The sequence below is a fragment of the Protomyctophum parallelum genome (genome assembly GCF_964188405.1).
Source record: "Protomyctophum parallelum genome assembly, chromosome: 4".
NCBI lineage: Eukaryota > Metazoa > Chordata > Actinopteri > Myctophiformes > Myctophidae > Protomyctophum > Protomyctophum parallelum.
In genome coordinates this window covers 5,409,819-5,434,057 of record NC_139700.1, presented here as the reverse complement: position 1 = coordinate 5,434,057, position 24,239 = coordinate 5,409,819, and the positions used below count along the sequence as shown (strand labels likewise).

The following is a 24,239-nucleotide window of genomic DNA, read 5'->3' as shown; positions in this document are numbered from 1 at the left end:
TGCAGCACTATGAGCTTGTAGATCTGCTATTTTTCAATAGCAGAAAGTATAACATAATACTTAAAACACCGAAAGGGTTTCCTGTCCTGAATGGGTTAAGTTAAAGGTAAAACAATTAGTAATTTCTTTATATATTTAAATGTTGTTATATCTGCCCTGTGCATTTTTTGATTACCAGGCATTACCGTAATCGTCAACTTAAAATTGTAATAATGACAGCCCTAGTCATTTCTCCAGGCTCGTCTTTCTCAGACCATTTCTCTAGTCTGTACTGACTCCTTCACCCATTATCTTGCCATATACACTCTACTCTCGATTCCCGCTCGGGGAGCTGTGTGTGCTGGCGGCGTGTTTCCGCGTCATCAGTGCCCATACCCGAGGCGGGGTTGGCGAAAGGGCCTTTCTGTGTGGAGTTTGCATGTTCTCCCCGTGTCCCCTAGGGTAGGTACCCTCACAAAAAACATGCAGTAATCCTGGTCTCTAAAACTACCTCCCCCTGGCCAGCCGGGACTCCTGATGGAGGGGAAAGGAACTGGTTGGAATAACGTGTTCCTTCCACGCGCAACGTCCAACCAGGGAAACTCCCCCCTGTCAGGTGTAAAGGAGCAACTTGGACACTCAGGCATGAAGTAAGCATGAGTTCAAGTCCGTTGCTCTCCCCATGTCCCCCATATATGGGGACTAGGTTGGTGTGTAGAGCCCAGGATCACATTAGATAATTGACACAGGGGTGAAAAATGGGTTACAAAAATCGTGGGATAAAAATTATATAAAAAAATATATATACACTCTACTGCATCCTCCTCCCTCTTTATCTGTTCTCTCTGATCTCTCTCCTACTCTCCAAAACACTAAGTCAGTTTTTCCACCCAGAGTCTGAATAGATCTCCACCAATGGCCATGTTGATGTTTTTCTCCTTGATAACATATTTTCATGCGAAGAGGCTGAGTAAATATTTATCCTTGGCTCCCCTGAATTGCCCAGCACCATAAAAAGCCAAGGGCCTGTGTTACAGCCATAATAGTGTTTCGGCTACATCGTGTCCCCATACTAAGCCTTTGGCAAAACACTATTCTTTTCCAAAAATATTGGTTCTAGGAAGAGGGTGGGAGAAAAAAAGAGAGATGCAGAGACGGAGAGAAAGAGAAGTTTCAAGCAGACACATAGAAACCATTTCTCCTTTATACAGGGGCGACTGTGGCTCAAGAGGTAGAGCAGGTCGTCCAATGATCCATGGGTCGGCGGTTTGAATCCCGGCTCCTCCTGTCTACATGTCGAAGTGTCCTTGGGCAAGACACTGAACCCCAAATTGCTCCCGATGTGCTGGTTGGTACCTTGCATGGCTTCCGCCGCAATCGGTGTATGAATGTGTGTGTGAATGGGTGAATGTAATGCACAATCTATGTAAAGCGCCTTGGATAAAGGCGCTATATAAATGCACCATTTACCATTTAACATTTTACAAGAACGTAGATATATTTGAGCGCCAAAATGTAGGATTCTGTGTAATTGGCTGTCCAGGAAAATCATCCATGTATTCAAAACGAATCCAAAAAGACAAAGAAATGGCACAATATGAATCCCCAGACAGGCAGAATCAAGTCACACAATCGGTAGCATTGATTGCCCTCCCCAGGGCGGTCAGGCCGGAAGTCGAAAACTATGTTTTTGCCCTTGTCTGTTCAGTTGTGTGGGAGGGGGCTATAAATATTTTAAATGCAACATCAGGTAGACCCCAAACTTGTCCTTTTATTGCTTTCTTTGGCAACAATACACACAATTACAGCTCAAATGAATTGAAAGAGATTCCAGAGAAAGGCAGAAAGACACAGGGAGTGAGTGAGATGGAGCCATGCGGAGGTACACAAAGTGAAACTGAAGCGGTCATTTCTCCAATGCTGGGATGACTAAATATTTATATTTTGAAGCAGAAGAGAAATGCGTTCAGGATGACAATGAGAGACATTTGTGTAAAAGGAGTACGAGAGCTAAGCATAGTGCGATGGGAAGCAGCGTGACTGAGAGAGAGAGTTTGAGAGACTGCAGGGGACATGGACTGTTTACGTTCCTCCTTCTAGGAACAGATGAACAGATTAGGATTGGTCTAATAACACTAAACACACCACCATCATCCTTTACGGTGGTGGAAAAGTTTCTCGCATGTTTTACTAAAGGGACATTTCACTACTGGAAGAAACTGCACTGCAGTCACTCTATGTTAACACTCCGATTGCCCGGGGTTATTTAATCCATTAGATCATAGTGTTCAAGCGATTTATAGCAATGGAGCACTTTTACCGACGGACCGGAAGTTATACCGGATGTGGCTGGAGCAGGTAATTGTAGCCAAAACACTCTTAAAACAGTTTAAGGGCCCATGACGTAGATGTCCGTCATGGTACTTAGTACGGTCATGTGCCGGAGACGGAGATTGATTAATCTCCGTCAAATTAGTGATATCAAAACCGGACGCATTTACTTTACTGAGACAATGGCCCAATTCCAATCCGCTCCCTTGCTGACTCACTGAGCCCTCACTGGCTTAGGTGCGCGTTCATGTGAAGTCTGCGAGGGCTTGAGGGCTGTCCCATTTGAAATCGGTAAATCAGTGAGGGCTCAGCCCCGCCCCTTTATGCACCCTTTCCATAAGTCAGCATCGATGCTGACTTTGGCAAAGGAATTTCCCACAGATCATAGCGTGACCAGGGGAATGAGGGCAATCCTCCAAACGTCAATCATTCAAGTGTTCAAATCAGTTATGAATCGCGGTTAGAATGTCAATAAACAATCGTGCTTTGTCACTGTTCTCAAAGGGAGACAGAATGTGGATTGGAAACAAGATGAGAAATGACTAATGAGCAAAGTAAAATAATATGGAAATGCAATTTATAATGAATAATATTACAACCCCAGGGTAGGCTTAATAAAGCCTCGGCTTTACCACACCTTTTCAGTGTTGTATAATGTACCGTAGGTCTGACATAAATACTTATAACTTTATTTGCCATCCAATGAAAACAACACCATGTTCTGAGTCAGACCAGAGGTGTCTGAGATGTGTGTGTGTGTGTGTGTGTGTGTGTGTGTGTGTGTGTGTGTGTGTGTGTGTGTGTGTGTGTGTGTGTGTGTGTGTGTGTGTGTGTGTGTGTGTGTGTGTGTGTGTGTGTGTGTGTGTGTGTGTGTGTGTGTGTGTGTGTGTGTGTGTGTGTGTGTGTGTGTGTGTGTGTGATGGACTGGTTGTGATCACAAGCAACTTGGAAGTAGAATATAATTTACAATAGGAACTTTGGAATCTGTGCTGAGCACATTTCGTCTTGTCGCATGTGTGAAGACATATATTACAGTCTTGTAGCCCTCTTTAGTTCAAATGTGAAGTGAAACAAGCCATAAAGTACATCTCCGTTCCCTGCTGAATCGCTTCATCTACAAACACGTTACATTCATTCCCCACTTCTCCCTTCCTTCCTATCTGAGAACTTCCAAATCATTGAATGAATGACGTGTGTGCTGTTCCAGGTGAGGCCTACCAGGAGCCCAGATTAACCTGCTGGTATGGGGAGTTGCCCTACACATATTCTCAGTCCACCATGGTAGCCAATGCCCAGGTAAAATACATGTTACATTACATCTAGAATATTTTCACTTTTCCAACCCACAAAATATAAACCAACAGCTTTTTTTTAAATGAACCTACCCCTAAAGAAATCCACCTACTACTGAAAATGTGCCTCTGAGATATAGTGGAAATAAAAGTACCGGTACTGACATTTTAAAGTACTCCAGTAAAGTAAAAAGATCTCAAAATGTAACTTTAGTAAATGTACTTAGTTACTTTACACCACTGGTAGCCTGAGCTAACGTGTTAGGTTTCTGGTCTAGAGGGGCGGGTCGCGGCTCAGATTTGCGCACGCCCTGATTGGATCTCATCGATCTGTCCGTCACCCCCGGCCCCTCCTCTCCCCCCTAGTGCAGCGCTACGTCACATCATTTGGAGTGACGCCCACCCGGAAGGGTTGACTCCCACTTTTAGACCAGAGCGTTCCTCCAGGCTTTCAATTTTTGCACCAACAAAAATGAAAGCCTGGTACTGAGGCTACACCACTGGTAATACCTTTGTTCCAGAACCCACTTTGTCATTCATTGCAATAGGTTGACTATTGGTTGGCCGGACTCTTTTTTCCTAGACACTCTCTCTTTCTACCTAGTGGCATCCATTGCTGTTGACGCTGCGCTGCGAGGTGGAGCAGGCAAGTGGGCGGAGCTTCAACTCACTGCTGTGCAACCTGTACCGGGACGGGCGCGACAGCATCGGCTGGCACAGCGACGACGAAGCGTCGCTGGGCTCCATGCCAGCCATCGCCTCCCTCAGCCTGGGAGACACCCGCGTGTTCAGCCTCCGCAAGCAGCCTCCACCGGTGGGTGAGGAGACACAGGGAGGCCTATTCATAGTCCAGTTTTTGGTGAAGAGGTGACCGCCGAAAACTACACCATGACGTCACGTTGCACGGTGGTCACCGCTCACACGACATCTAATTTGTACTAACGACTGTTTTGGAAAACACCAAAAACTGGACTATGAATAGGCCTTTAGGGTTTAGAATTTTGCCTTTTTACCTCGGTTTTTGGCTTTAGCACTGTCTTGGAAAAGCACATGTTCACTCCCAATCTTCCGCCGTAGTCTGAAAACTCACCTCTTCAGACTCCACCTTAGCCCACAGCACTTGCCGTAGCACTTGCCCTAGCCCCGACGACCTTGCAGGCGTATGCAAAGGCTTAATACTTGATGACTATTTCTATGTATTTGTTGTATTACTGGAGTTCTTTCTTACTTGCTTAATTGCTCTGGATTAAGAGCGTGTGCCAAATGCCTAAATGGTTTTCTAACTTGGTATCTGTCTGAGCTTATGGGCTGTATTTTGCGTGTCTTAAGTACCAGGTCTTATTCCCTAACTTGAGCATAGGCGGAGCTTGAACTAGACGCCAGGGGGTGCGACTGCTTGGCGAGCGACTCCCTTTATTTGTTTAACCTTTATTTTATTATTTTAGCGTTTTTACAATGCCCTAACCCCTAGTTATTTAGGTAGTACAGCAGCACACTACTACCTGCTGTACTAATGAAACCCCGTAGTGCTGTGTGTGTGTGTGTGTGTGTGTGTGTGTGTGTGTGTGTGTGTGTGTGTGTGTGTGTGTGTGTGTGTGTGTGTGTGTGTGTGTGTGTGTGTGTGTGTGTACACGCACACACACACAGCACGGGGTTTCATTATTTTTTGCTGCACGCCTGAAACGTGACCCGACATTACGGAGGCACCGTCATAACTCTGAGCAACAATTGGGATGTTTTTTAAACCACCGATCTCCAGTCCTGTGTTTATAGCGTCCCACTATAGCAGCTGCACCACGAGATGCTGAGCAATCAATAAAACACAGAAAACGCTCCTTGATTTCAAGCTGCTCAACGTATCTTAAACAAATTGACAATTGTTCCGTTTTAGAGGACCTGGCCTCGTCTGCCATAATACTGAAGAAACCAGTATCCTGTAATGTTTCTGCAATATCTGCATAAACCAAGTTTGCACAGATATCAATTATTTCGTTCTGGAAATTTGGGGATGTTGAATTAAAATGATTTGACTGCATGCTTTCAAATCCATATTTTGAGAAGAATCTCAAGAAAATTGCCCCGTGTTTCTGAATCTATCCCCTCCCTGTGTCCACGGAAAGGCAATCCAAGTTTAGACAATAGCCTAATAATATCAACAACTTTGGACAGATACAACGTGTTCTTCTCTACAGTAGCTTTGTGACTTTCTGAAAGTTTAGCTGCAATAGAGCTTGAAGATGCACTCTTTTTAAAGTGATCCCATCTTATGGGCATCGGATATCGCATGTTTGTCCAGTTTGCGTTTGCGGGTTTGTTGTGTCCAAACTGCCCGGACACGGTGGTTGTGACTGCTCTGCTGGGGCTGGGTGTGCGGGGGCAGGCGGGGCGATGAAATAAAATAATGTGACATGATGACTACTATAAAATGAATGTATTGTAAAACAAAACATAATAGAATTCAGATTTGTTTCTCACAATTATTATAATTTTATTAAAATAAAAATAATCTTGAACTTTTTTGTTTTTTAACTTTAAAAAAAAAAAAAAAAAAAGCAATTTCACCCCCGGCCACCAGGGGGTGCAATGCAACCCCTGCACCCTCCCCAAGCTCCGCCCATGAACTTGAATAAACTAAAGACCTGGAGGCGTGATCAATGCTCTTTGGACACTCAGAATAGCCAAATGGCATTGATCACGCCTCCAGTTAGGGAATAAGACCTGGTACTTAAGACACGCAAAATACCCTATACCCTATGTCTCCGTTAATGAACGCTACATGTACTGTTATTCTTCATTAGTGAAAGGTGTTATTAGCTAGCATGTATGTGTATGTGCCACACAGGAGGAGAATGGCGACTATACCTACGTGGAAAGGATCCGAGTTCCTCTTAGCCATGGCTCTCTATTGCTGATGGAGGGAGCCACACAGGATGACTGGCAGGTAGGCCACAGTACACCAGAACACACACAGACACCAAGAAAAACAAAACAAAACATGATCATCAGGTACTATGATTATACTATGATTTGTTTTTTCATTAAAAGTGTACAGAAAGTGTTAAAAGTATGTTTTTATGTGGCCACACCCACCAGTTCATTCAGTATACCTGGTTTTCACCACCCACCTGAACTTAAGCCTCGCCCACAGCTGTTGTTGTATGACAATGGGGGAGGGGTTAGGGTTATGATGTCACAAAATGTGTTGCATTTCGATTCGATTTGATTTGGCTTTTCAGGAAGAAACCAAAAATACACAGTGAAGAATATTATAATATTATATTATACACTTGAGTAATGTTAACCCATAGACACATACTAAACAGAAAAAGTTTAAACATTTATTTTCTAATTTATGGAATTTATTAGATTTTTCTTTGATTTCTTCATGAAATTACTGGAAATACTGAATTTAGTTTTTAATTCATGAAAAGTTTAGCTTTTTTGGGAATGTTTTTTGAAGATGTATTGAACCAAAAAAGATATAGCTGCAAACAGCTATAAGACAGGGTCAAGCCCAAAAAGAAAAAAGATATACGCAATATACACAATGAGACTGCAGATGACGTCAGTTCTTTTGGTTAGGCTAATTGGCTGATGGGGTTGTCTGTCAACGCTGTAGTCCCGTAACCAGAGTCAGACTCCATTCTGTAGTCCCGTAACCAGAGTCAGACTCCATTCTGTAGTCCCGTAACCAGAGTCAGACTCCATTCTGTAGTCCCGTAACCAGAGTCAGACTCCATTATGTAGTCCCGTAAACAAAGTCGGACTCCATTCTGTAGTCCCGTAACCAGAGTCCGACTCCATTCTGTAGTCCCGTAACCAGAGTCAGACTCCATTCTGTAGTCCCGTAACCAGAGTCAGACTCCATTATGTAGTCCCGTAAACAAAGTCGGACTCCATTCTGTAGTCCCGTAACCAGAGTCAGACTCCATTCTGTAGTCCTGTAACCAGAGTCAGACTCCATTCTGTAGTCCCGTAACCAGAGTCAGACTCCATTCTGTAGTCCCGTAACCAGAGTCAGACTCCATTCTGTAGTCCCGTAACCAGAGTCAGACTCCATTCTGTAGTCCCGTAACCAGAGTCCAACTCCATTCGCATGTATGGAAATGTGATTTCTTTGACGTGGCCAACAAACGGCAGAAAAGTGGATCGAGCAAGTCATAACAATTTACTCATCGGGGGATCTAAAGGAATCTGTGTGAGCTTCAGATCCTGAGGGATTCTCACGGCCCTCTGATGAAGACATCACTAATATTGCCTTGTGACAGACTTCTCTGGAGACACTATTACAGTTACTAACTGTAACTAACTAGAACCACAGTTACTAACTAACTAGAACCAGTGTGTTCGGGCCGCTGTGCGGCCCGAACACACTGGCGACAGGCGAGTGTCGCTCATCACAATTTGGGCACATATGGAGATCTGTATCTGTGGACAACACACTGCATATTTTGTCATAGGCTGTTTTATTTTCGGATATAAGAGAAGCTGTAATAGTAGTGAGTAACATGAACACTACAAAAACATATTGAGTATGAACATGAACAGTGAGGTAGGTAGTTAGCAGCAGTAATTGGGAGCAATGTAATGAGCAGGGGGACAGTGGTTTTAAAGAACAGTACAAAAATATCTTCAAGAATGAATGAATTATGAATGTCGTCAAGGATGAAGGATAATTTGTCCTTATACAGGTAGTATAGGTAGGCAAAACTCTGCAACATTAACTGTAACAAAGAATGAGACAGTTGCAACTGTTTGTAGTCTATAGCAGTCTACCTAAACAAATAGTGGAAACACCTAAATGTAAGAAAGAGGGCAGTGTGTTTGTGCAGGTTGATGTAAACACGGCACAGTGACATACTATGATTGTAAAGATGTGTGCAACATCAACAATAACTTAAAAAAGGATACAAAGTGTGATGTTTTCTGTTTGCAGCAATAGAAGTGAAAATGTGTGCAACATCAACAATGACAAAATAATGATATAAAGTGTGTTTGTAGAGTAGCAGTACAAATCTGTGCAACATTAACAGTCTCAGAAGAATGATGAAGGTAGGTGTGTTGTTTTGAAAGTGTAATTGTCCAAAGAAGAATAGGCAGTCTGAAGTATGATTTATGGATAATTAGAGTAGTTCAGTGTAAACAATGTTGTCAGTTTTGCCTTCATCATTATCCACTATTAGAACTTTGACAGAACTGGCTTTCTTTCCCCTAGAGAATGCCGTGTACAGTTGGCCTTTCTTTCCCCTAGATAATGCCGTGTACAGTTGGCCATGAGCAAAACAGGCTTAGGCAAGTAGATGCCAACTCTGTCCATTGACCTGGTTGGTGTGTCTCTCTGCCGGTCTTCTTGAAGGCAATGGTGCACATCTGAGAAGTGAGATGGCAAGTGTGCCTTTGTTAGTGGTGTTGGTAGTTGTTGTGCACACACACACACACACACACACACACACACACACACACACACACACACACACACACACACACACACACACACACACACACACACACACACACACACACAGTGGAATATAATGAAACTATCAACTATACATATATACTATATTGTGCTATACATATATATTATAAAGTGCTATGATTACATCCAATGCAATTCTAGTGCTGTCTACATAACATGCTATAAGTCTGTATCAAATGCTCTCTAAGTCTACAAAAAGTGCTATCTAAGGGGGTAGGGTAAGTCAAAGTGCTACGGGCCATGATGGTGTCTGAAGAGGAGTGGAATACGCTTTCAGTGTGCAGTTTGTTGTGCACGTGTAGCGCGTGCGTGAAATAGCACACACTCACAACACAACAGTGTGCATGGGCGTGTGAGGCAACGTGCGCAGAGTAAATGGTGAGTTAACGTATTAGGAGTGGAGAGAGACAAACACACACACGGGGTGGGGATTTTGTCATGCCTGTGGTCCTGAGTGGAATACGCTTTCAGCGTGCAGGTTGTAATGTACACGGGTAGTGCGTGCGTGAAGTAGCACACAACGTGCGCAGAGTAAATGGTGCGGTAACTTGTTCGATACAATTGCACAGGCATGCAGGCAATGAGGCAACATGAGACGGAATGCTTACCTGTTGCGTTAGTGGTGGAGTGGTTGTTGGTGTTGGCACTGGCAGCAGCGCGAGTGAGACGCTTCGCTTTGCATTGTCAGCTCCCCGAAAGTGAAAGTGGTCGTTTTCTTCGTGGCATGTTGTTTGTTGTATCATGTATGTAGTAATTTCGGGGTTGTTGCCGGCGTGTTGTTGCTGGTGGTGGCCGTCTTGGGTTTAGTGTAGTGTAGTCAACACAATGTGGTGTGTTTGTTGATGCGTACTGTTTTTGCCTCAATCGCCTGTCCGGCACAGAACAGCAACCAGAGGGGGAGTGGCCTGAGGTGCATGAGCGAGTTTGGACATTGAGGGGTTGGAAATATCCCGGTCACTGTGAAGGCCGTAGACTACAATGCGCCTTTGGACTGGCCCCATGAAGTGAACGGAGTTGGCGTAAGTAGTCGGCAAGTAGTCGGCCAACATGACGATTTTGACGTAGGCTGTTGATCTTGTGCAAGAATGTGTTATTTCATATAAATGGGTATTGTACTGTAAATATGACATTTGCATGAATGCAAAGTAGTGGTTGATGTCTGGACAGGCATGCTGTTGTGCATGGTGAGATGTGTGCAAACGGTGTGGTTTGGTAGGAGAAGACGGACAAAGGATGGGGTGTTGCGCTGTCTATTAGTGTGGCAGGATTACAATTTTTGCCAGACCTTGGGGGGGCCGACCAAGAATAGTGATGTGCAGTAATGCCACGTCGACAGAGATGGGTAAAGTAGGCACATTCTGTACTTAAGTAGAAGTACAATTACTTGTGTAAAAACCGACTTTAGTAAAAGTGAAAGTACTCATTCAATTATTTACTCAAGTAAAAGTAAAAAAGTACAGGCTCTGAAATGTACTTTTAGCGTAAAAGTAAAAAGTATTTTTACTGGATTGGCTACGGGTGTAGGATTTTTAATCAGACATAAAAGTGTGTAAACATTATATTACACACAATGGCGAGCCATGATATCTTACACAAATAGATTAATTAGCCAAATTACAATGTGTGCATTCTTTGCATATGCTTTCTCAATACATTATCAGTTTTAGGATTTATTAGGATATTGGTTTTCACAGATACTGTGGGCTGTATTTTGCGTGTCTTAAGTACCAGGTCTTATTCCCTAACTTGAGTAAACTAAAGACCTGGAGGCGTGATCAATGCCATTTGGCTATTCTGAGTGGCCAAATCACGCCTCCAGGTCTTTAGTTTACTCAAGTTAGGGAATAAGACCTGGTACTTAAGACACGCAAAATACAGCCCTGTGTGCGCAGGAGGTGGGCGCTGCATCCATGTGTCTGTTACTTAAGTTGGGTATATATATATATATATATATATATATATATATATATATATTTCAGAACGTTTTCAACTCAAATCTTTGCTTCTGGGAGGGTCGCTGGAACAACATATTTTCAGATAGGGCTCCGCAGCCAAATACAGATAATTCTGGGGTTCCTTGACATGAAAAAGGTTGAGCAACACTGACATATTAGAAACGTGGGTTTTTCAGAAAACCGTCAGGATTTAGAAGACGTCCTCGAGTCTAAATGGGTTAAGTACTTCGTTACTTTCCATCTCTGCACGTCGAGCATCTGGAACAGAACAAAGACGAGCTTTTATAAACAGAAACGAGATGCCATGGGATCTAATAATAAGCTGGCATGCCTTCATGTGGAACTTGGACCTCATGTGACCAGTCTACCAGTCGTCTATGATCTAATGACTTCATATCTGGCCATGGTTTTGCTCGATTCGGCGAGCCATTCATCTCAGCTAATAGAGACAGCTTGGCTCTGAAAGATGCCCGGTCTTGTGTATGTACGTGTTTACTCCATAGCGATGATTTGATTGGCTGACGGGCTTAAAAAGTGAGGATAAAAAAGTAGGAGGGCCCCTCCTATGCCTGATTGGCTGAGCAAAAGCCGGAATGACGTAATTTGACTATGACGTAGAATTTTCACTTTGACGTAAAATTATCCCATTCATTGTCGATGGGAATTTAATGTTTGTGTAGGACAAAGTTTGTGGACAGGACACACACTAAAAGCTGGACGCCCCTCAAAAATAGAACACAAAACAAAAGAGTGATGTTTTACGGCGGTTTCTGAGATTAGCTCCGGACAGACAATCGCGCACACACACACACACGACAGGCCTGTGTTGTTTTGCAACACATGTTGCGACAATGCATTTCATAGCATTGTGAGCTTGTAGGGGGAGGGGAAAGGAGGGGGCTAAGGTTAGATGGCTGGGGCCAGTGACAGTCAAGAAAGTATATAGGGTTTAAGTAGTTAAAGCTGTCTCTCTCAACCTCACCTCATTAAACAAATAAACGAATACCGTAACCAAAATAAGCCATAATGTTTTGCTGTTCCTAAAGTAACCTCATCGCTCATTATAGTCATTCACTGCTCTGCCTCAGAAAAAAGAGAAGTTACTCTGCCATTTTTGGCCTGTGACAGTGCCCCATAACCTAAGTCTGCTGGGTTCCAGTGTTTGTGTAGCCTATCCTCTGAGAATAAGTAAAGATATGAAATCCGGGGCGTTTTTACTAGCTTGAGAATGTGTGTTGGAGGGCAAACTGCAAAAATGAACGATGGGCATGATGTTAGCAGGACATCGACAGTGATTGAGGGAAATTCTGGCAGTAATGCAGTCAGAAACACAGGACAAAAGAAATATCATTAGGCCTATAGGCGAAGGTTTTCAAAATGACCAGATCTACCAGCTCAAAATGCATTGCTGTGAGGTACCACAAAGTATGAAAAAGGGCTCAAGCGTATATAGAGAAGACCCGCCTTCTAATGAGAGCGCAGAATCTGTCTGGGAAGAGCCACCCATCGACTAATCTAATATACGGCAACCTTCCCTGTGTTTCTTCACTAGTCCGATCCAGAAGAACACAGTTTTCCGGCCACTGCTACAGAGCTGACAATGAGGTTATATCTTCCCTTCTTCTCTGGAGTCCTGCCTCAAAGCAGACCAGAGGTAGTAAAACTGTCGTTCCCTGATGTCATCGCTAGGGACACATGCCTCAGTATAAGCAGGAACTGGGGATGGAAAGGAAGGACCGGGAAGTCTGGCGTGATATTGTGAAATCCACTATCTCGACCACGGTCGAAAAAATGATGATAGAGAAGAAAGAGAGAATCTCATATGCCGGGGTGACGTAAAGAAGGGATTGAGCTAAAACAGTTTTCTTCTTCAGACACATGAAAAAAAGAGATGTACAGGAAGTGAGACGTTATGTGTTTAAAATACATCTAGATGTTTATACTGTATGTGCGTACTGTAGGATAGGAGATGTACAGTGAAGTGAAGGATTATGGTTCATAATATGTTAATATTGAGTTATGAGTTATATGTTTTCCTCCCGACAGAGACCATATGGGACAAAGTTACACAAAGTTCACCTACATTTGCTGCTACAGGGGAAACATATGCACATGTACATAATGATACTCTTTTATTTGTTTGCTCTTTATTGCACTCGCTTGATATTATCTTTTATTTGCTGCTGTTGTAATCTATGCTGCTGCATTGTCTGAAGGAACTTAAGGAAGACAAACAAAAACAAGTTTTACTCTTATGTACCTAGTGTACACAAGACATAACAAAGTACAACCCTGAAAAATGACAGACTAGAGCAGAAGGCCAGGTACGGTTTTATAGAGCAGTGGGTCTAGTGGGAAGACGTCATCTCTCCTTCAAGTGCTTGCCAAAGACATACCTCCTGTCTCCCTGGTGTCCATGACACTACTGCATTCAGTTCACTGCACCTCAGCCAGCAAGAAAGGGATTTGAGCTAAGTGATAAACATTTATTCAAGTCTGTCCGTGTTGGAGATGATCTCAGCTTGGCCAGACTAATGTCACTGCATAGATATATTAGTCTGGAACTTTGGTGTGGAAGATTTTGTTCAAAAAAGTCTTACATTGAATAACGGGCTCTGATTGTGTCACCCACAACTCTGGGGTGAGCAAAATGTAGACCAATCTCCCCAGGGATATTTTTTTTCTCCTGTGGTAGAGTTGTCTGCGACGCTCTATACTTGACCTCCTGTAGGTCGTGTGTGTTTGCGTCATCGATGTGAAATGGGTGTGTGAGGAGTGAGGACAGACATTTGCCCTGAACTCTGTTTCATATCCAGGCACCACAACACTGGACTGTGTTGAATGTTGAACTAGTTGAGCAACTCCCTAGACATCTGTGTTTGTTTTGAATTTCAAAAGATCATCAGTCTGATAGGTTTACATGGAAATACAATGCAGGCCACAAGTTGTGTCAAAAGTTGACAGTCTGTCCTATCACCCTTTGTCCTAATTTTGCAAGTGTGTGTTTGTGTTGAAAACACCAAAACAAACTTGGGCTGTGACATGCACGCACGTCGCACGGAACTCCACAGGATTATTGACATTTGTATTTGTATTTTAATTTTGCTATTTGTATTCCTATTTTATCCTGTTCTTATTAAAATAGTAACTTTCTATCTTTTTATTTTATTTTGTATTGTTATTGACAAGCTTTAAAGAAGCGTTTAATAGCTCAGTTTTCTCATGGTAATCATTGCTATTGTGTTTGTTCTGTAACAGGGGTCGTCTATAGTCTATAGCTAGGATTATTGATTACTCTCAGTAATATAGCCATTACATTTTTTTTATTATTGTTTTAAAATGGAAATGTATCCTATCAGCAGGACATTTGACCTTCCTTGCTTCTTTTCTATAACTCCCTCTCTGTGTCATGCTCTGTCTGTCTGTCTGTCTGTCTGTCTGTCTGTCTGTCTGTCTGTCTGTCTGTCTGTCTGTCTGTCTGTCTGTCTGTCTGTCTGTCTGTCTGTCTGTCTGTCTGTCTGTCTGTCTGTCTCTGTCTCTCTCTCTTCCCTCACAGCATCAGGTAGCTAAAGAGTACCATGACCGTGGCCCTCGCATCAACCTGACCTTCCGAACCATCTACCCTGAGCCAGAGTGCCACAGACAGGGTACCAAGCTCCGCTACACCGCCCAGTGACCATAGGCTCACCTCTTGACTGATGGCAACCAGGTTAGACTCAGTAATGTTAGATACAGGCTGACAGCTATACAGTTTTACCTGGAAGGTAAAGAGGGCTTATATTATGCCACATGCTGTCATGTTGGATGTTTGATAATTATGTAATGATAAAAGTGGCCACTATACACACTGAAGACATTGGAAATGGGTTTCTTCAAAAAGCTGAATATATGGGATATGAAGTTGTCAGATTGTCATTTGTCAAGAGAAACATTTTGGAGTCGGAATATTGAAAATGAATACTGTATATAAATACTTCCTAATAGTTGCACCAGAACGTGCTTTGAACCTGGTGGAAACAATCCGACACACATTATGTCTCCAGAGAAACGTACATTTTTGAATGGGATGAATATGTGGCAGACCGAAACTTTAAACAAATCTTCTAAATCCTCCAGTTTTCTGAAAAACATATTTTCACGATTTTTCAAAAATAGCAGACCTACAAGCTCGTAGCGTGCCACTCGGTGGCGCGCTATGAGCTTGTAGATCTGCTATTTTTCAATAGCTAAATTATAACATCATGTTTAAAACACCAAAAGGCTGTCCCGCCCAGAATGGGTTAAACTTGGTCACTTTGAACCAAATGTTGACTAATATTCAAGATGACAACTGACATTTGATTGCCTTGAGTATCTTCACATGCATTTGTATTTTGTACATTGCTGTTTGATAACGGCATTTCTTACTGTATATTCCGGTCGAGGGAAAAGTTTACCCTTTCCCCAGAGTTGCTTTTTGACCTGAAACTGCACTTTTAGTTAATTTAATAATCTTTTACAAGGTCTGGGTTTGCTTCTGGGTGTTCCTCTGGGAGAACGTATATGTAGGGGAAGGCGCAAGCAAAGTGAACGATTAGATCTATTAATGGGAATCACTCACTTCTGATGAAGAGTTTTGCTCATGTTGTTGTGCTTTATAAGAACATTTCAGGAAATGGGATGGGTTCTAGTTCATCCTAAAGTCCACTTGGAGCAATGTTTTTGTTTTGTTTGTTTATCTTTTTGGCTGAAATATCCTACCTACACTAACTTTGGGGCTCAAAGCAGTTGGAATAATAATGATAAAAAACAGTTTACTGAAGACACTGTTTGTGTATTATAAGTTATTATAAACCTGTGCATGTCATAATATTCAATATGGTATATACGTACACATATTGTCAATTCTCTAAAATTGTAAATGGCACATGCAAGCTCACAACTTGTGTGAGCTATTCATTGTACGACAAAGTATATAATGGGGCTTAAATGGTTCAACCTTATCCTCTGTTGCCAAAGCCTTGGTGTACGTTGTGTGCTGACCCAAAGCCTTGGTGTACGTTGTGTGCTGACCCAAAGCCTTGGTGTACGTTGTGTGCTGACCCAAAGCCTTGGTGTACGTTGTGTGCTGACCCAAAGCCTTGGTGTACGTTGTGTGCTGACCCAAAGCCTTGGTGTACGTTGTGTGCTGACCCAAAGCCTTGGTGTACGTTGTGTGCTGACCCAAAGCCTTGGTGTACGTTGTGTGCTGACCCAAAGCCTTGGTGTACGTTGTGTGCTGCTGGACCGATCGGAAAGTGATATTCACTGTCGAATCGAGTCACAATTTATTTTGTAATATTAAAGCCACAAATGAGGCCTCCTTGTGTTCAGTGGTTTTGAAATAAACAAGGTAACAGTTGTGATGAGGAGTCATGTCTCGTGTCTTAAAAAAAAAGAAAAACATTTAACCACTTTTCAACCTGCTGACTGAACAGTGTGTCGACCAGCCAGAGACCTGAGTCACATCTTTCCCTCCCTCTGCCCTCGGCTTCCTGTCTCTCGCCACTCCGAATCAAGCAATAAACTGCCCAAAATAACATTTAACATTTAATGTCAAACAAGTGCACAGTGGCTGGCGGGAATGACATTTGACATTTTCCTATTTCCAATATACTGTAAAATGTCAATGGGTTCCATCCTCGGTGAGAATGCCCTAGTTCAGGGGTCCCCAAACCTTTTCCTGTGAGGGCCACATAACTTTTCCCTTCTCTGATGGGGGCCGGGGTCAGTTTGTAACAGAAAAAGTGTGACGATCGCAGGGGTGCCTAAACGTAAACATTTATTTTTTTCCAGAAAGCCACACATAACCAAATATTAATAACCAGTGCACGTACTGTACATGCAGCACTACAGGGCTGCATAGTGCATGTACTGTACATGCAGCAGTGCCAGGGTTTCCTGCACAATGTTGTTGGCATGGCGCTGCGCCATGCTTGAAATAAATCGCGCCATGCCAAGCTGTTTTTTTTTTTTGAGGGGCCTAGTGAATCATGGTTTGTGTGATATGAAATGTCCAGTACCTCCCCAGTGCCTCCCCAAGTGCCACCCCAGTGTCTGCCCTGCAGTGTCTGCCCAGTGTCTGCAAAGTGCCTCCCCAGTGTCCCCCTGAGTGCCTCCCCAATGTCTCCCAGTGCCTCCCCAGTGTCTCCCCAGTGCCTCCCAGTGTCCCTCTGAGTGCCTCCCCAGTCTCCCCCTGAGTGTCTCCCCAGTGCCTCCCCAGTGCCTCCCAGTGCCTCCCCAGTGTCTCCCCAGTGCCTCCCCAGTGTCCCCCTGAGTGTCTCCCCAGTGCCTCCCAGTGTCCCCCTGAGTGACTCCCCAGTGCCTCCCTGAGTGTCTCCCCAGTGCCTCCCCAGTGTCTCCCCAGTGTCCCCCCCCCACCCGAGTGCCTCCCCAGTGTCTCCCCAGTGCCTCCCCAGTGTCCCCAGTGCCTCCCAGTGTCCCCCTGAGTGCCTCCCCAGTGTCTCCCCAGTGCCTCCCCAGTGCCTCCCCAGTGTCCTCCTGAGTGCCTCCCCAGTGTCCCCCTGAGTGTCTCCCCAGTGCCTCACAGTGTCCCCCTGAGTGTCTCCCCAGTGCCTCCCAGTGTCCCCCTGAGTGCCTCCCCAGTGCCTCCCAGTGTCCCCCTGAGTGCCTCCCCAGTGCCTCCCCAGTGCCTCACAGTGTCCCCCTGAGTGTCTCCCCAGTGCCTCCCAGTGTCCCCCTGAGTGCCTCCCCAGTGCCTCCCCAGTGCCTCCCAGTGTCCCCCTGAGTGTCTCCCCAGTGCCTCCCAGTGTCCCCCTGAGTGTCTCCCCAGTGCCTCCCAGTGTCCCCCTGAGTGCCTCCCCAGTGTCTCCCCAGTGCCTCCCCAGTGCCTCCCCAGTGTCCCCCTGAGTGTCTCCCCAGTGCCTCCCAGTGTCCCCCTGAGTGACTCCCCAGTGCCTCCCTGAGTGTCTCCCCAGTGCCTCCCCAGTGTCTCCCCAGTGTCCCCCCCCAACCGAGTGCCTCCCCAGTGTCTCCCCAGTGCCTCCCCAGTGTCCCCAGGGCCTCCCAGTGTCCCCCTGAGTGCCTCCCCAGTGTCTCCCCAGTGCCTCCCCAGTGCCTCCCAGTGTCCTCCTGAGTGCCTCCCCAGTGCCTCCCCAGTGTCCTCCTGAGTGCCTCCCCAGTGTCCCCCTGAGTGTCTCCCCAGTGCCTCCCCAGTGTCCCCCTGAGTGTCTCCCCAGTGCCTCCCAGTGTCCCCCTGAGTGCCTCCCCAGTGCCTCCCAGTGTCCCCCTGAGTGCCTCCCCAGTGCCTCCCCAGTGCCTCACAGTGTCCCCCTGAGTGTCTCCCCAGTGCCTCCCAGTGTCCCCCTGAGTGCCTCCCCAGTGTCTCCCCAGTGCCTCCCCAGTGCCTCCCAGTGTCCCCCTGAGTGTCTCCCCAGTGCCTCCCAGTGTCCCCCTGAGTGCCTCCCCAGTGTCTCCCCAGTGCCTCCCCAGTGCCTCCCCAGTGTCCCCCTGAGTGTCTCCCCAGTGCCTCCCAGTGTCCCCCTGAGTGTCTCCCCAGTGCCTCCCAGTGTCCCCCTGAGTGCCTCCCCAGTGACTCCCCAGTGCCTCCCTAGTGTCTCCCCAGTGCCTCCCAGTGTCCCCCTGAGTGCCTCCCCAGTGTCTCCCCAGTGCCTCCCTGAGTGCCTCCCCAGTGATTCCCCAGTGTCCCCTCAGTGCCTCCCCAGTGTCCCCCCTCATCCAGTGCTAATACAAAAATAAAATAAAATCCTATATTTTGGCTATAAAAAAAAAAAAAAAAAAAACTTTTTCTTTTGCTTGAGGCAGGCGGGCCACATAAAATGACATGGCGGGCCGTATACGGCCCGCAGGCTGTAGTTTGGGGACCCCTGCCCTAGTTGATAGGTAGTACAAGAGTGTCTGCAAAAGTAGCGAAAATGGCTGATCTACAAGCCCACAATGTTTCCACCGCGAAAGTGACATTAATACTAACTTATTAATAATAACTGCTATTCAGAGCTGTTATTCCCAGTCCACCCTTCTATTCTGAACCTTCTATTCTGTGTGGATGTGATAAGACTAGTGTTTTAACAGAAAACAAATGCTTACAGTAGCTCACATTTCAAGCCACGGTCATGTCATGCTCACAGCATCTGCTCAGTCTCATGTCTGTCCATACATTGTGAGATTCGATTATCTTTTTAGCCAATGCATGGCTTTTGAAGATTATGGCAGCCAAGTCTATGGACTTTAATGTTTTTAGGGCAGTAAAAGACGATGTAAGACGTCATATGGCCAGTATAAATACATCTCACGCCCCTCACTTTATCTATAGGCGGGTAAAAATATGGTTTGACCCTAAAAAAATTGCAACAAAAGGTTTCTCAACATTTTTTTGTAGTATTAGGTGTCCTTAATAACATACTAAAAGTTTACCAAAGTTTGACCACCCGAAAGGTGTTATATTCAAGATGGCCGCCGCCAGTTCTTAAAATACCATTACTCCTCCATTATTCATCCTAGAAAAATAATTTTGGTGTCTAACCCTATGTTTTGGTTATCTAGGAATCCAATTAGCATATATAAATTATATAAAAGTACAATGATATATTAAAGCAATTGTTTATAAGGTTATAACAGTGTAATAGGATATTTCCCTTTTCTATAATGCCGTACTGCTGTATAGGTGAATTCATCACCTATACACAATTCACATTCTGTTGAAGCTTCCAGGAGATTTATTTTGATACTATAACAATAAGGAATATATTCATTATTACTGGGTGGTACTGTCATGTGACATTTGTAAAAGCATGGCTGCCAAGTGATAGACTGCATGGGAATATTACACAAATCATGGAATACATTTACAGAGAAATGTCTTCCCTTTTTTTTGTAAAGGTGTCTGGCAATAATAATAATAAAAATAAGTCCCCTATAAGGGTAGTGGTTCCCAAACTGTGGGCCGGGACAAACATTGTGAAAATAGGCAATCTATAAAAGCTCACAACTAGGGATGCTCCGATCACGTTTTTGGGGGCCGATGCCGATCACCGATCTTTTTTTTTTTTATCGGCCGATTCCGATACCGATTCCGATCTTTTTTAATACATTTTTTTTTTTTTTTTTATATATATTTTTTTTTTACTTATAAAAAAAACCTGGCAACCTGCGCTCCGGTCATTTTCATATACCGCTGATTTAATTTGATTGATTGAATTTAAGACAAGTATTTAAGTTTGCAGAATTACAGTACATTTCAGATTACAGTACTAGTCTAGTATCATGTCTTGTTTAATCTTTCTTACCCATACCATGACGAGACTCATTTGTACCTTAGTTTGCCCTTTATTAAACAATAAACTTTGCATCAAACGTGTTTGAATTGAAACAGTTGAACTAAATCGACCTCCTTTGCCAGGGATTGCAATTTTATTTACCTTATAGATCAGTTGATCCCGCGCTGTTGGTGGGCGATTCTTCCTCAAATGTTTTCCCTCCGTCCACTTCCATTATAAGCGCGATTTTTTAGTAGTGTTTTTTTATCGGAATTGAAGCTCAGGTTGAGGTGATGGGGTTATGTTTAGTTAATAGCTCAATAAATCAACGCAACTAGCGCTTCTGAGTTCTGATACTAGATATAATGTTGTTTTGAATTTGTTGACAACAGGACCGGAAGTGGAGCGGAGAGCTTCCGGTTACTAGAATGTCTAATCAAACAAAGAGATTTCGAACAAAGAGTCGGTTGCACGTCTAATGTAGTGGCTAAATCCCTGGCAAGGGAGGCGTAGCGGCGCCATCTAGCGACACTGGCATGTAATTAATCTCCAAAAAATATTCAGTACAATGGACCACCTGAGAGACAGTAGTAAAAAAAATGGCCTGGGACATTCCATATTATCTATATGATAATGGCAGCATTGGCAGCCACACATTGCTACATTATACGTAGCAATGTGTGGCTGCCAATGCTGCCATTATCATATAGATAATATGGAATGTCCCAAGCCAATTATTTTTTTCTTTTTTTTACAAGGTGCATCAATCAAAATGAAATGTGTGACTCACAGTCACTGAACAGAGTTGAATTATCAGACAGTCTCCTTATGGATTCAAGTTGTCATGAGGTATATCAATGTCAAAAAATGAAACAAATACCTGAAATATTTCAAACTCTAAGCTAAGCTTAAATGAGGTAGGACTCTATAACAAACAATATCTGAATTCTGAACTGAACTCCCTTCCAATCTTACAGTAAAAGAGTAAAAGCAAACGGTCAGTGTAATAAACATCTCAACTGCATTACAGTTACAATATGTCATAATAAGGTGCATTAAGAGAAAAAATAAAATCAGTTGCAACTTCAATCAAAAATAAATTTTCAATGAGATTCACATTTACTAATGTGTAAATAAAATACACTTCTTGACCTAAGGTGCATTAAAAGAAAATATCAGTTGCACTTGCAATAAAACTTAAATGACATTCAAAATTTCAAATAGTGCAAACAAAGAAAATAAATGAATAGTGCAAACTAAAGTGCAAAGTCTGCAAACAAATAAAATAAATGAATGGCAGGTAGTCGGTAGACTAGTCTACTTAAAGCCTTGAGCTTGGCTTTCCAGGAGCATGGGCAAATTCACCTTGGTGAATATGAGCATCTCTGCATTCTTGGAGGTCAACCTATTTCTTTTTTCGTCAATAATTTGTGCTGCTGTGCTAAACAGACGCTCACTATTAACACTGGTGCATGGTGCCCCAAGGTACACCCGGGCTGCTCTAGCAAGCGCTGGGAAACGCTTCTCTCTCTGCCAATAAGCGAAGGGGGATTGGTTTAGACTGATCATTTTCTCGCTTAGATACATATTCATCTGAAATGCTACGGACTCGCCATCATTGTCAGTGGCCTGTTCCTGACTTCCTAAAATGGCAGAATACATCTCATACAAGGCTGATCGTCGCTGGACTTTGGGGATGGGCTCTGCTGCTGTCTCGTCTTCGTCAATGTCGTCTGGGGCTTCCAAGATGTCATCTGGCACGACTGGCTCTGCTGGCACTGGCTCTAGATCTGGCTGTGGTGGTTCTGGTCTATCCGGGTTTGAAGCAAGCTTAGTGAGAAGTTGGGAAAGCAACTCCCGTGCATGGCCTTTGCGATTCTCTGTGAAGAACCCATCCTTAAACCTTTCATTGAGAAAATAAAACATTACATTAGTGAGTGTCATATATTATTGATTACCTAACCACTAGAGGGCGATGCAAACAGTGAATGAATAAACAACCATATGTAACTGCCCCCTGGGCTTGGTGTGGACTTTTATAGTGAGACAGTAGAGTATACAAATAATATACAATGATGAATGAAACTTGTGGCCGCCCACCACGGTAAACATTTATTTATTAACGGGATGTCAGCTGAGCAAATAAATAATATATATGCATATATAATTAAAATTTAGCCCATTAATCATTTTTATTTGATTGTTTTCAACTTTTCATGTTTTGTTACTGTTAGGCTCACCTGGGATCAAGCATTGTAGCCAGGATGTAGAGGGGCTCTGTCACAATGTCTCTGAATCTCTTTTTGACGGCGTTGCACAACGTTTCTTTGGCTGTTTGGACTCCTCTGTCGGCATCATCTGGTGTCTCGAGCAGAAGCGTCAGTGCTGCGATGGCTGGGATAACATCAGCTGCTGTGGCTATTGCTTTGCAGATGTCATTTGTAGTCTCCTCGAAAGGTTTGAGGAGAACCGCTAGATTATCCAACAGCTTCCACTGGTGGGTGGTGAATTCACAGGGCAAAGTGTAGTCTGATGCATAGGACAGCAATGCCCGTTTTTGTTCGAGTAGACTCTGTGCCATGTATAAAGAACTGTTCCAGCGGGTTTCTACATCTTGTTGCAATCTCTTCGGCACTTGGCCCATCTCTCTCTGGATGTCTTGAAGACGTCCATACGCCAAAGGGGAGTGTTTGAAATGGCCAACAATGCGTCTCCCTATAGCCAGTATGTCAATGATGGCGCGCTGTGACAGAAGTCCATCTTTTATAGCAAGCTGTAGGGTGTGTGCCATACAGGGTAAGCTGGGGAGCTTCGCATCTTTCATGGCCTTTTCCATATTTTTGGCATTATCCCGAAGGATCACATGCACTTTCTCCTTCGGTATGCTCCAAGCTTCAAGCATGGTCTTGTATGTCTCTGCCAAAGCAAGAGCTGTGTGTGAGCCACCAAACTCTTGTGAGTGTAGAACGGCGCTCTGCAGTACAAAGTTTTCATCCACCCACTGTGCAGTGAGACTCAGCATTGACATGGGCGATACACTAGAACTCCAAATATCTGAAGTAAAACTGATGGCTGTGGCACCGTGTTTCATAAGACTGTCAATGTGGCTGTAAACGGCATCGTACAACTCAGGCAAAGCCTTGTCGGTGAAATACTTGCGTCCTGGTATTGTGTACCGTGGCTCCAAGTGTGATAAAAGCCGTATGAAACCTGCATCATCCACGACTGATAGTGGCTGCTGATCCAGCGCAATGAATTGCATGACTTTCTTATTTATGGCCGTTGCTTTTTTGCTGTCGTGAGGGAAAGGTTCGACGGCTTTAAACGCTGCTTTAACCGTCATCTGTGTGTGCTTCTTTTCTTCTGTTTCTGATGTTGCAGCAGCAGCTTCTTTCGCTTCACTTAGCCTGATGTATTCTGCATGCTCGTCGTCGTGTTTAGTTTTCAAATGCCGTTTCAAGTTGGTTGTATTAAAATTCTTTGGTATATTACCTCCACGTGGGACATCTTCTCCACACGTGTTGCAAACAGCATATTTCGGGTCTTTATCTGAAACAACGTAAAACTGCCAAACGAGAGACATTTCTAATGTTGTGTCGTGTTTGTTGCTGTTGCTCTGCAGTGTGGCATTCTGTTTACTTCCTCTTTGGAAGCGCGCGTGTGGAATGGAATCTAGAAGACGCTACTAGTGGCTCACAGAGCGCCAGATCGATGCCTTAGTGAAATGGCTGCAGGCACACTATTTTTTTTTAATATGAACGGCGCGGCTTTTTGCTTTGTTGATCGGTTTCGCGGATCGGTGGATTTTGCACGGCCGATCCGATACGATCGATCGGTGATCGGCGCCGATCGATCGCCCACCGATTGATCGGAGCATCCCTACTCACAACGCTGAGTGTCTTTGCAGCAAACACACTCAGTCAGTAGAACCAAATGGCCACTTGTCTGG

The 24,239-nt window shown here is 44.1% G+C and overlaps 2 protein-coding genes across 4 annotated transcripts in view; both read left to right on the top strand.

The window, feature by feature from the left end:
- The window catches only part of alkbh3 (alkB homolog 3, alpha-ketoglutarate dependent dioxygenase), a 32,640-nt gene extending 16,060 nt beyond the window's left edge, over positions 1–16,580 (top strand). For 2 of the 3 annotated variants that reach the window (XM_083763261.1, XM_083763262.1), the window contains exons 7-10: positions 3,518–3,606; positions 4,207–4,416; positions 6,445–6,543; positions 14,593–16,580. In XM_083763261.1, the coding sequence (XP_083619387.1) occupies positions 3,518–3,606; positions 4,207–4,416; positions 6,445–6,543; positions 14,593–14,712 (518 nt within the window). In that variant the 3' untranslated portion in view covers positions 14,713–16,580. The remainder of the gene's footprint in view (positions 1–3,517; positions 3,607–4,206; positions 4,417–6,444; positions 6,544–14,592) is intronic. The other variant, XR_014569146.1, reaches the window with a different exon arrangement.
- The window catches only part of hsd17b12a (hydroxysteroid (17-beta) dehydrogenase 12a), a 344,773-nt gene that overhangs the window by 48,982 nt on the left and 271,552 nt on the right, over positions 1–24,239 (top strand). The window lies entirely within an intron of this gene.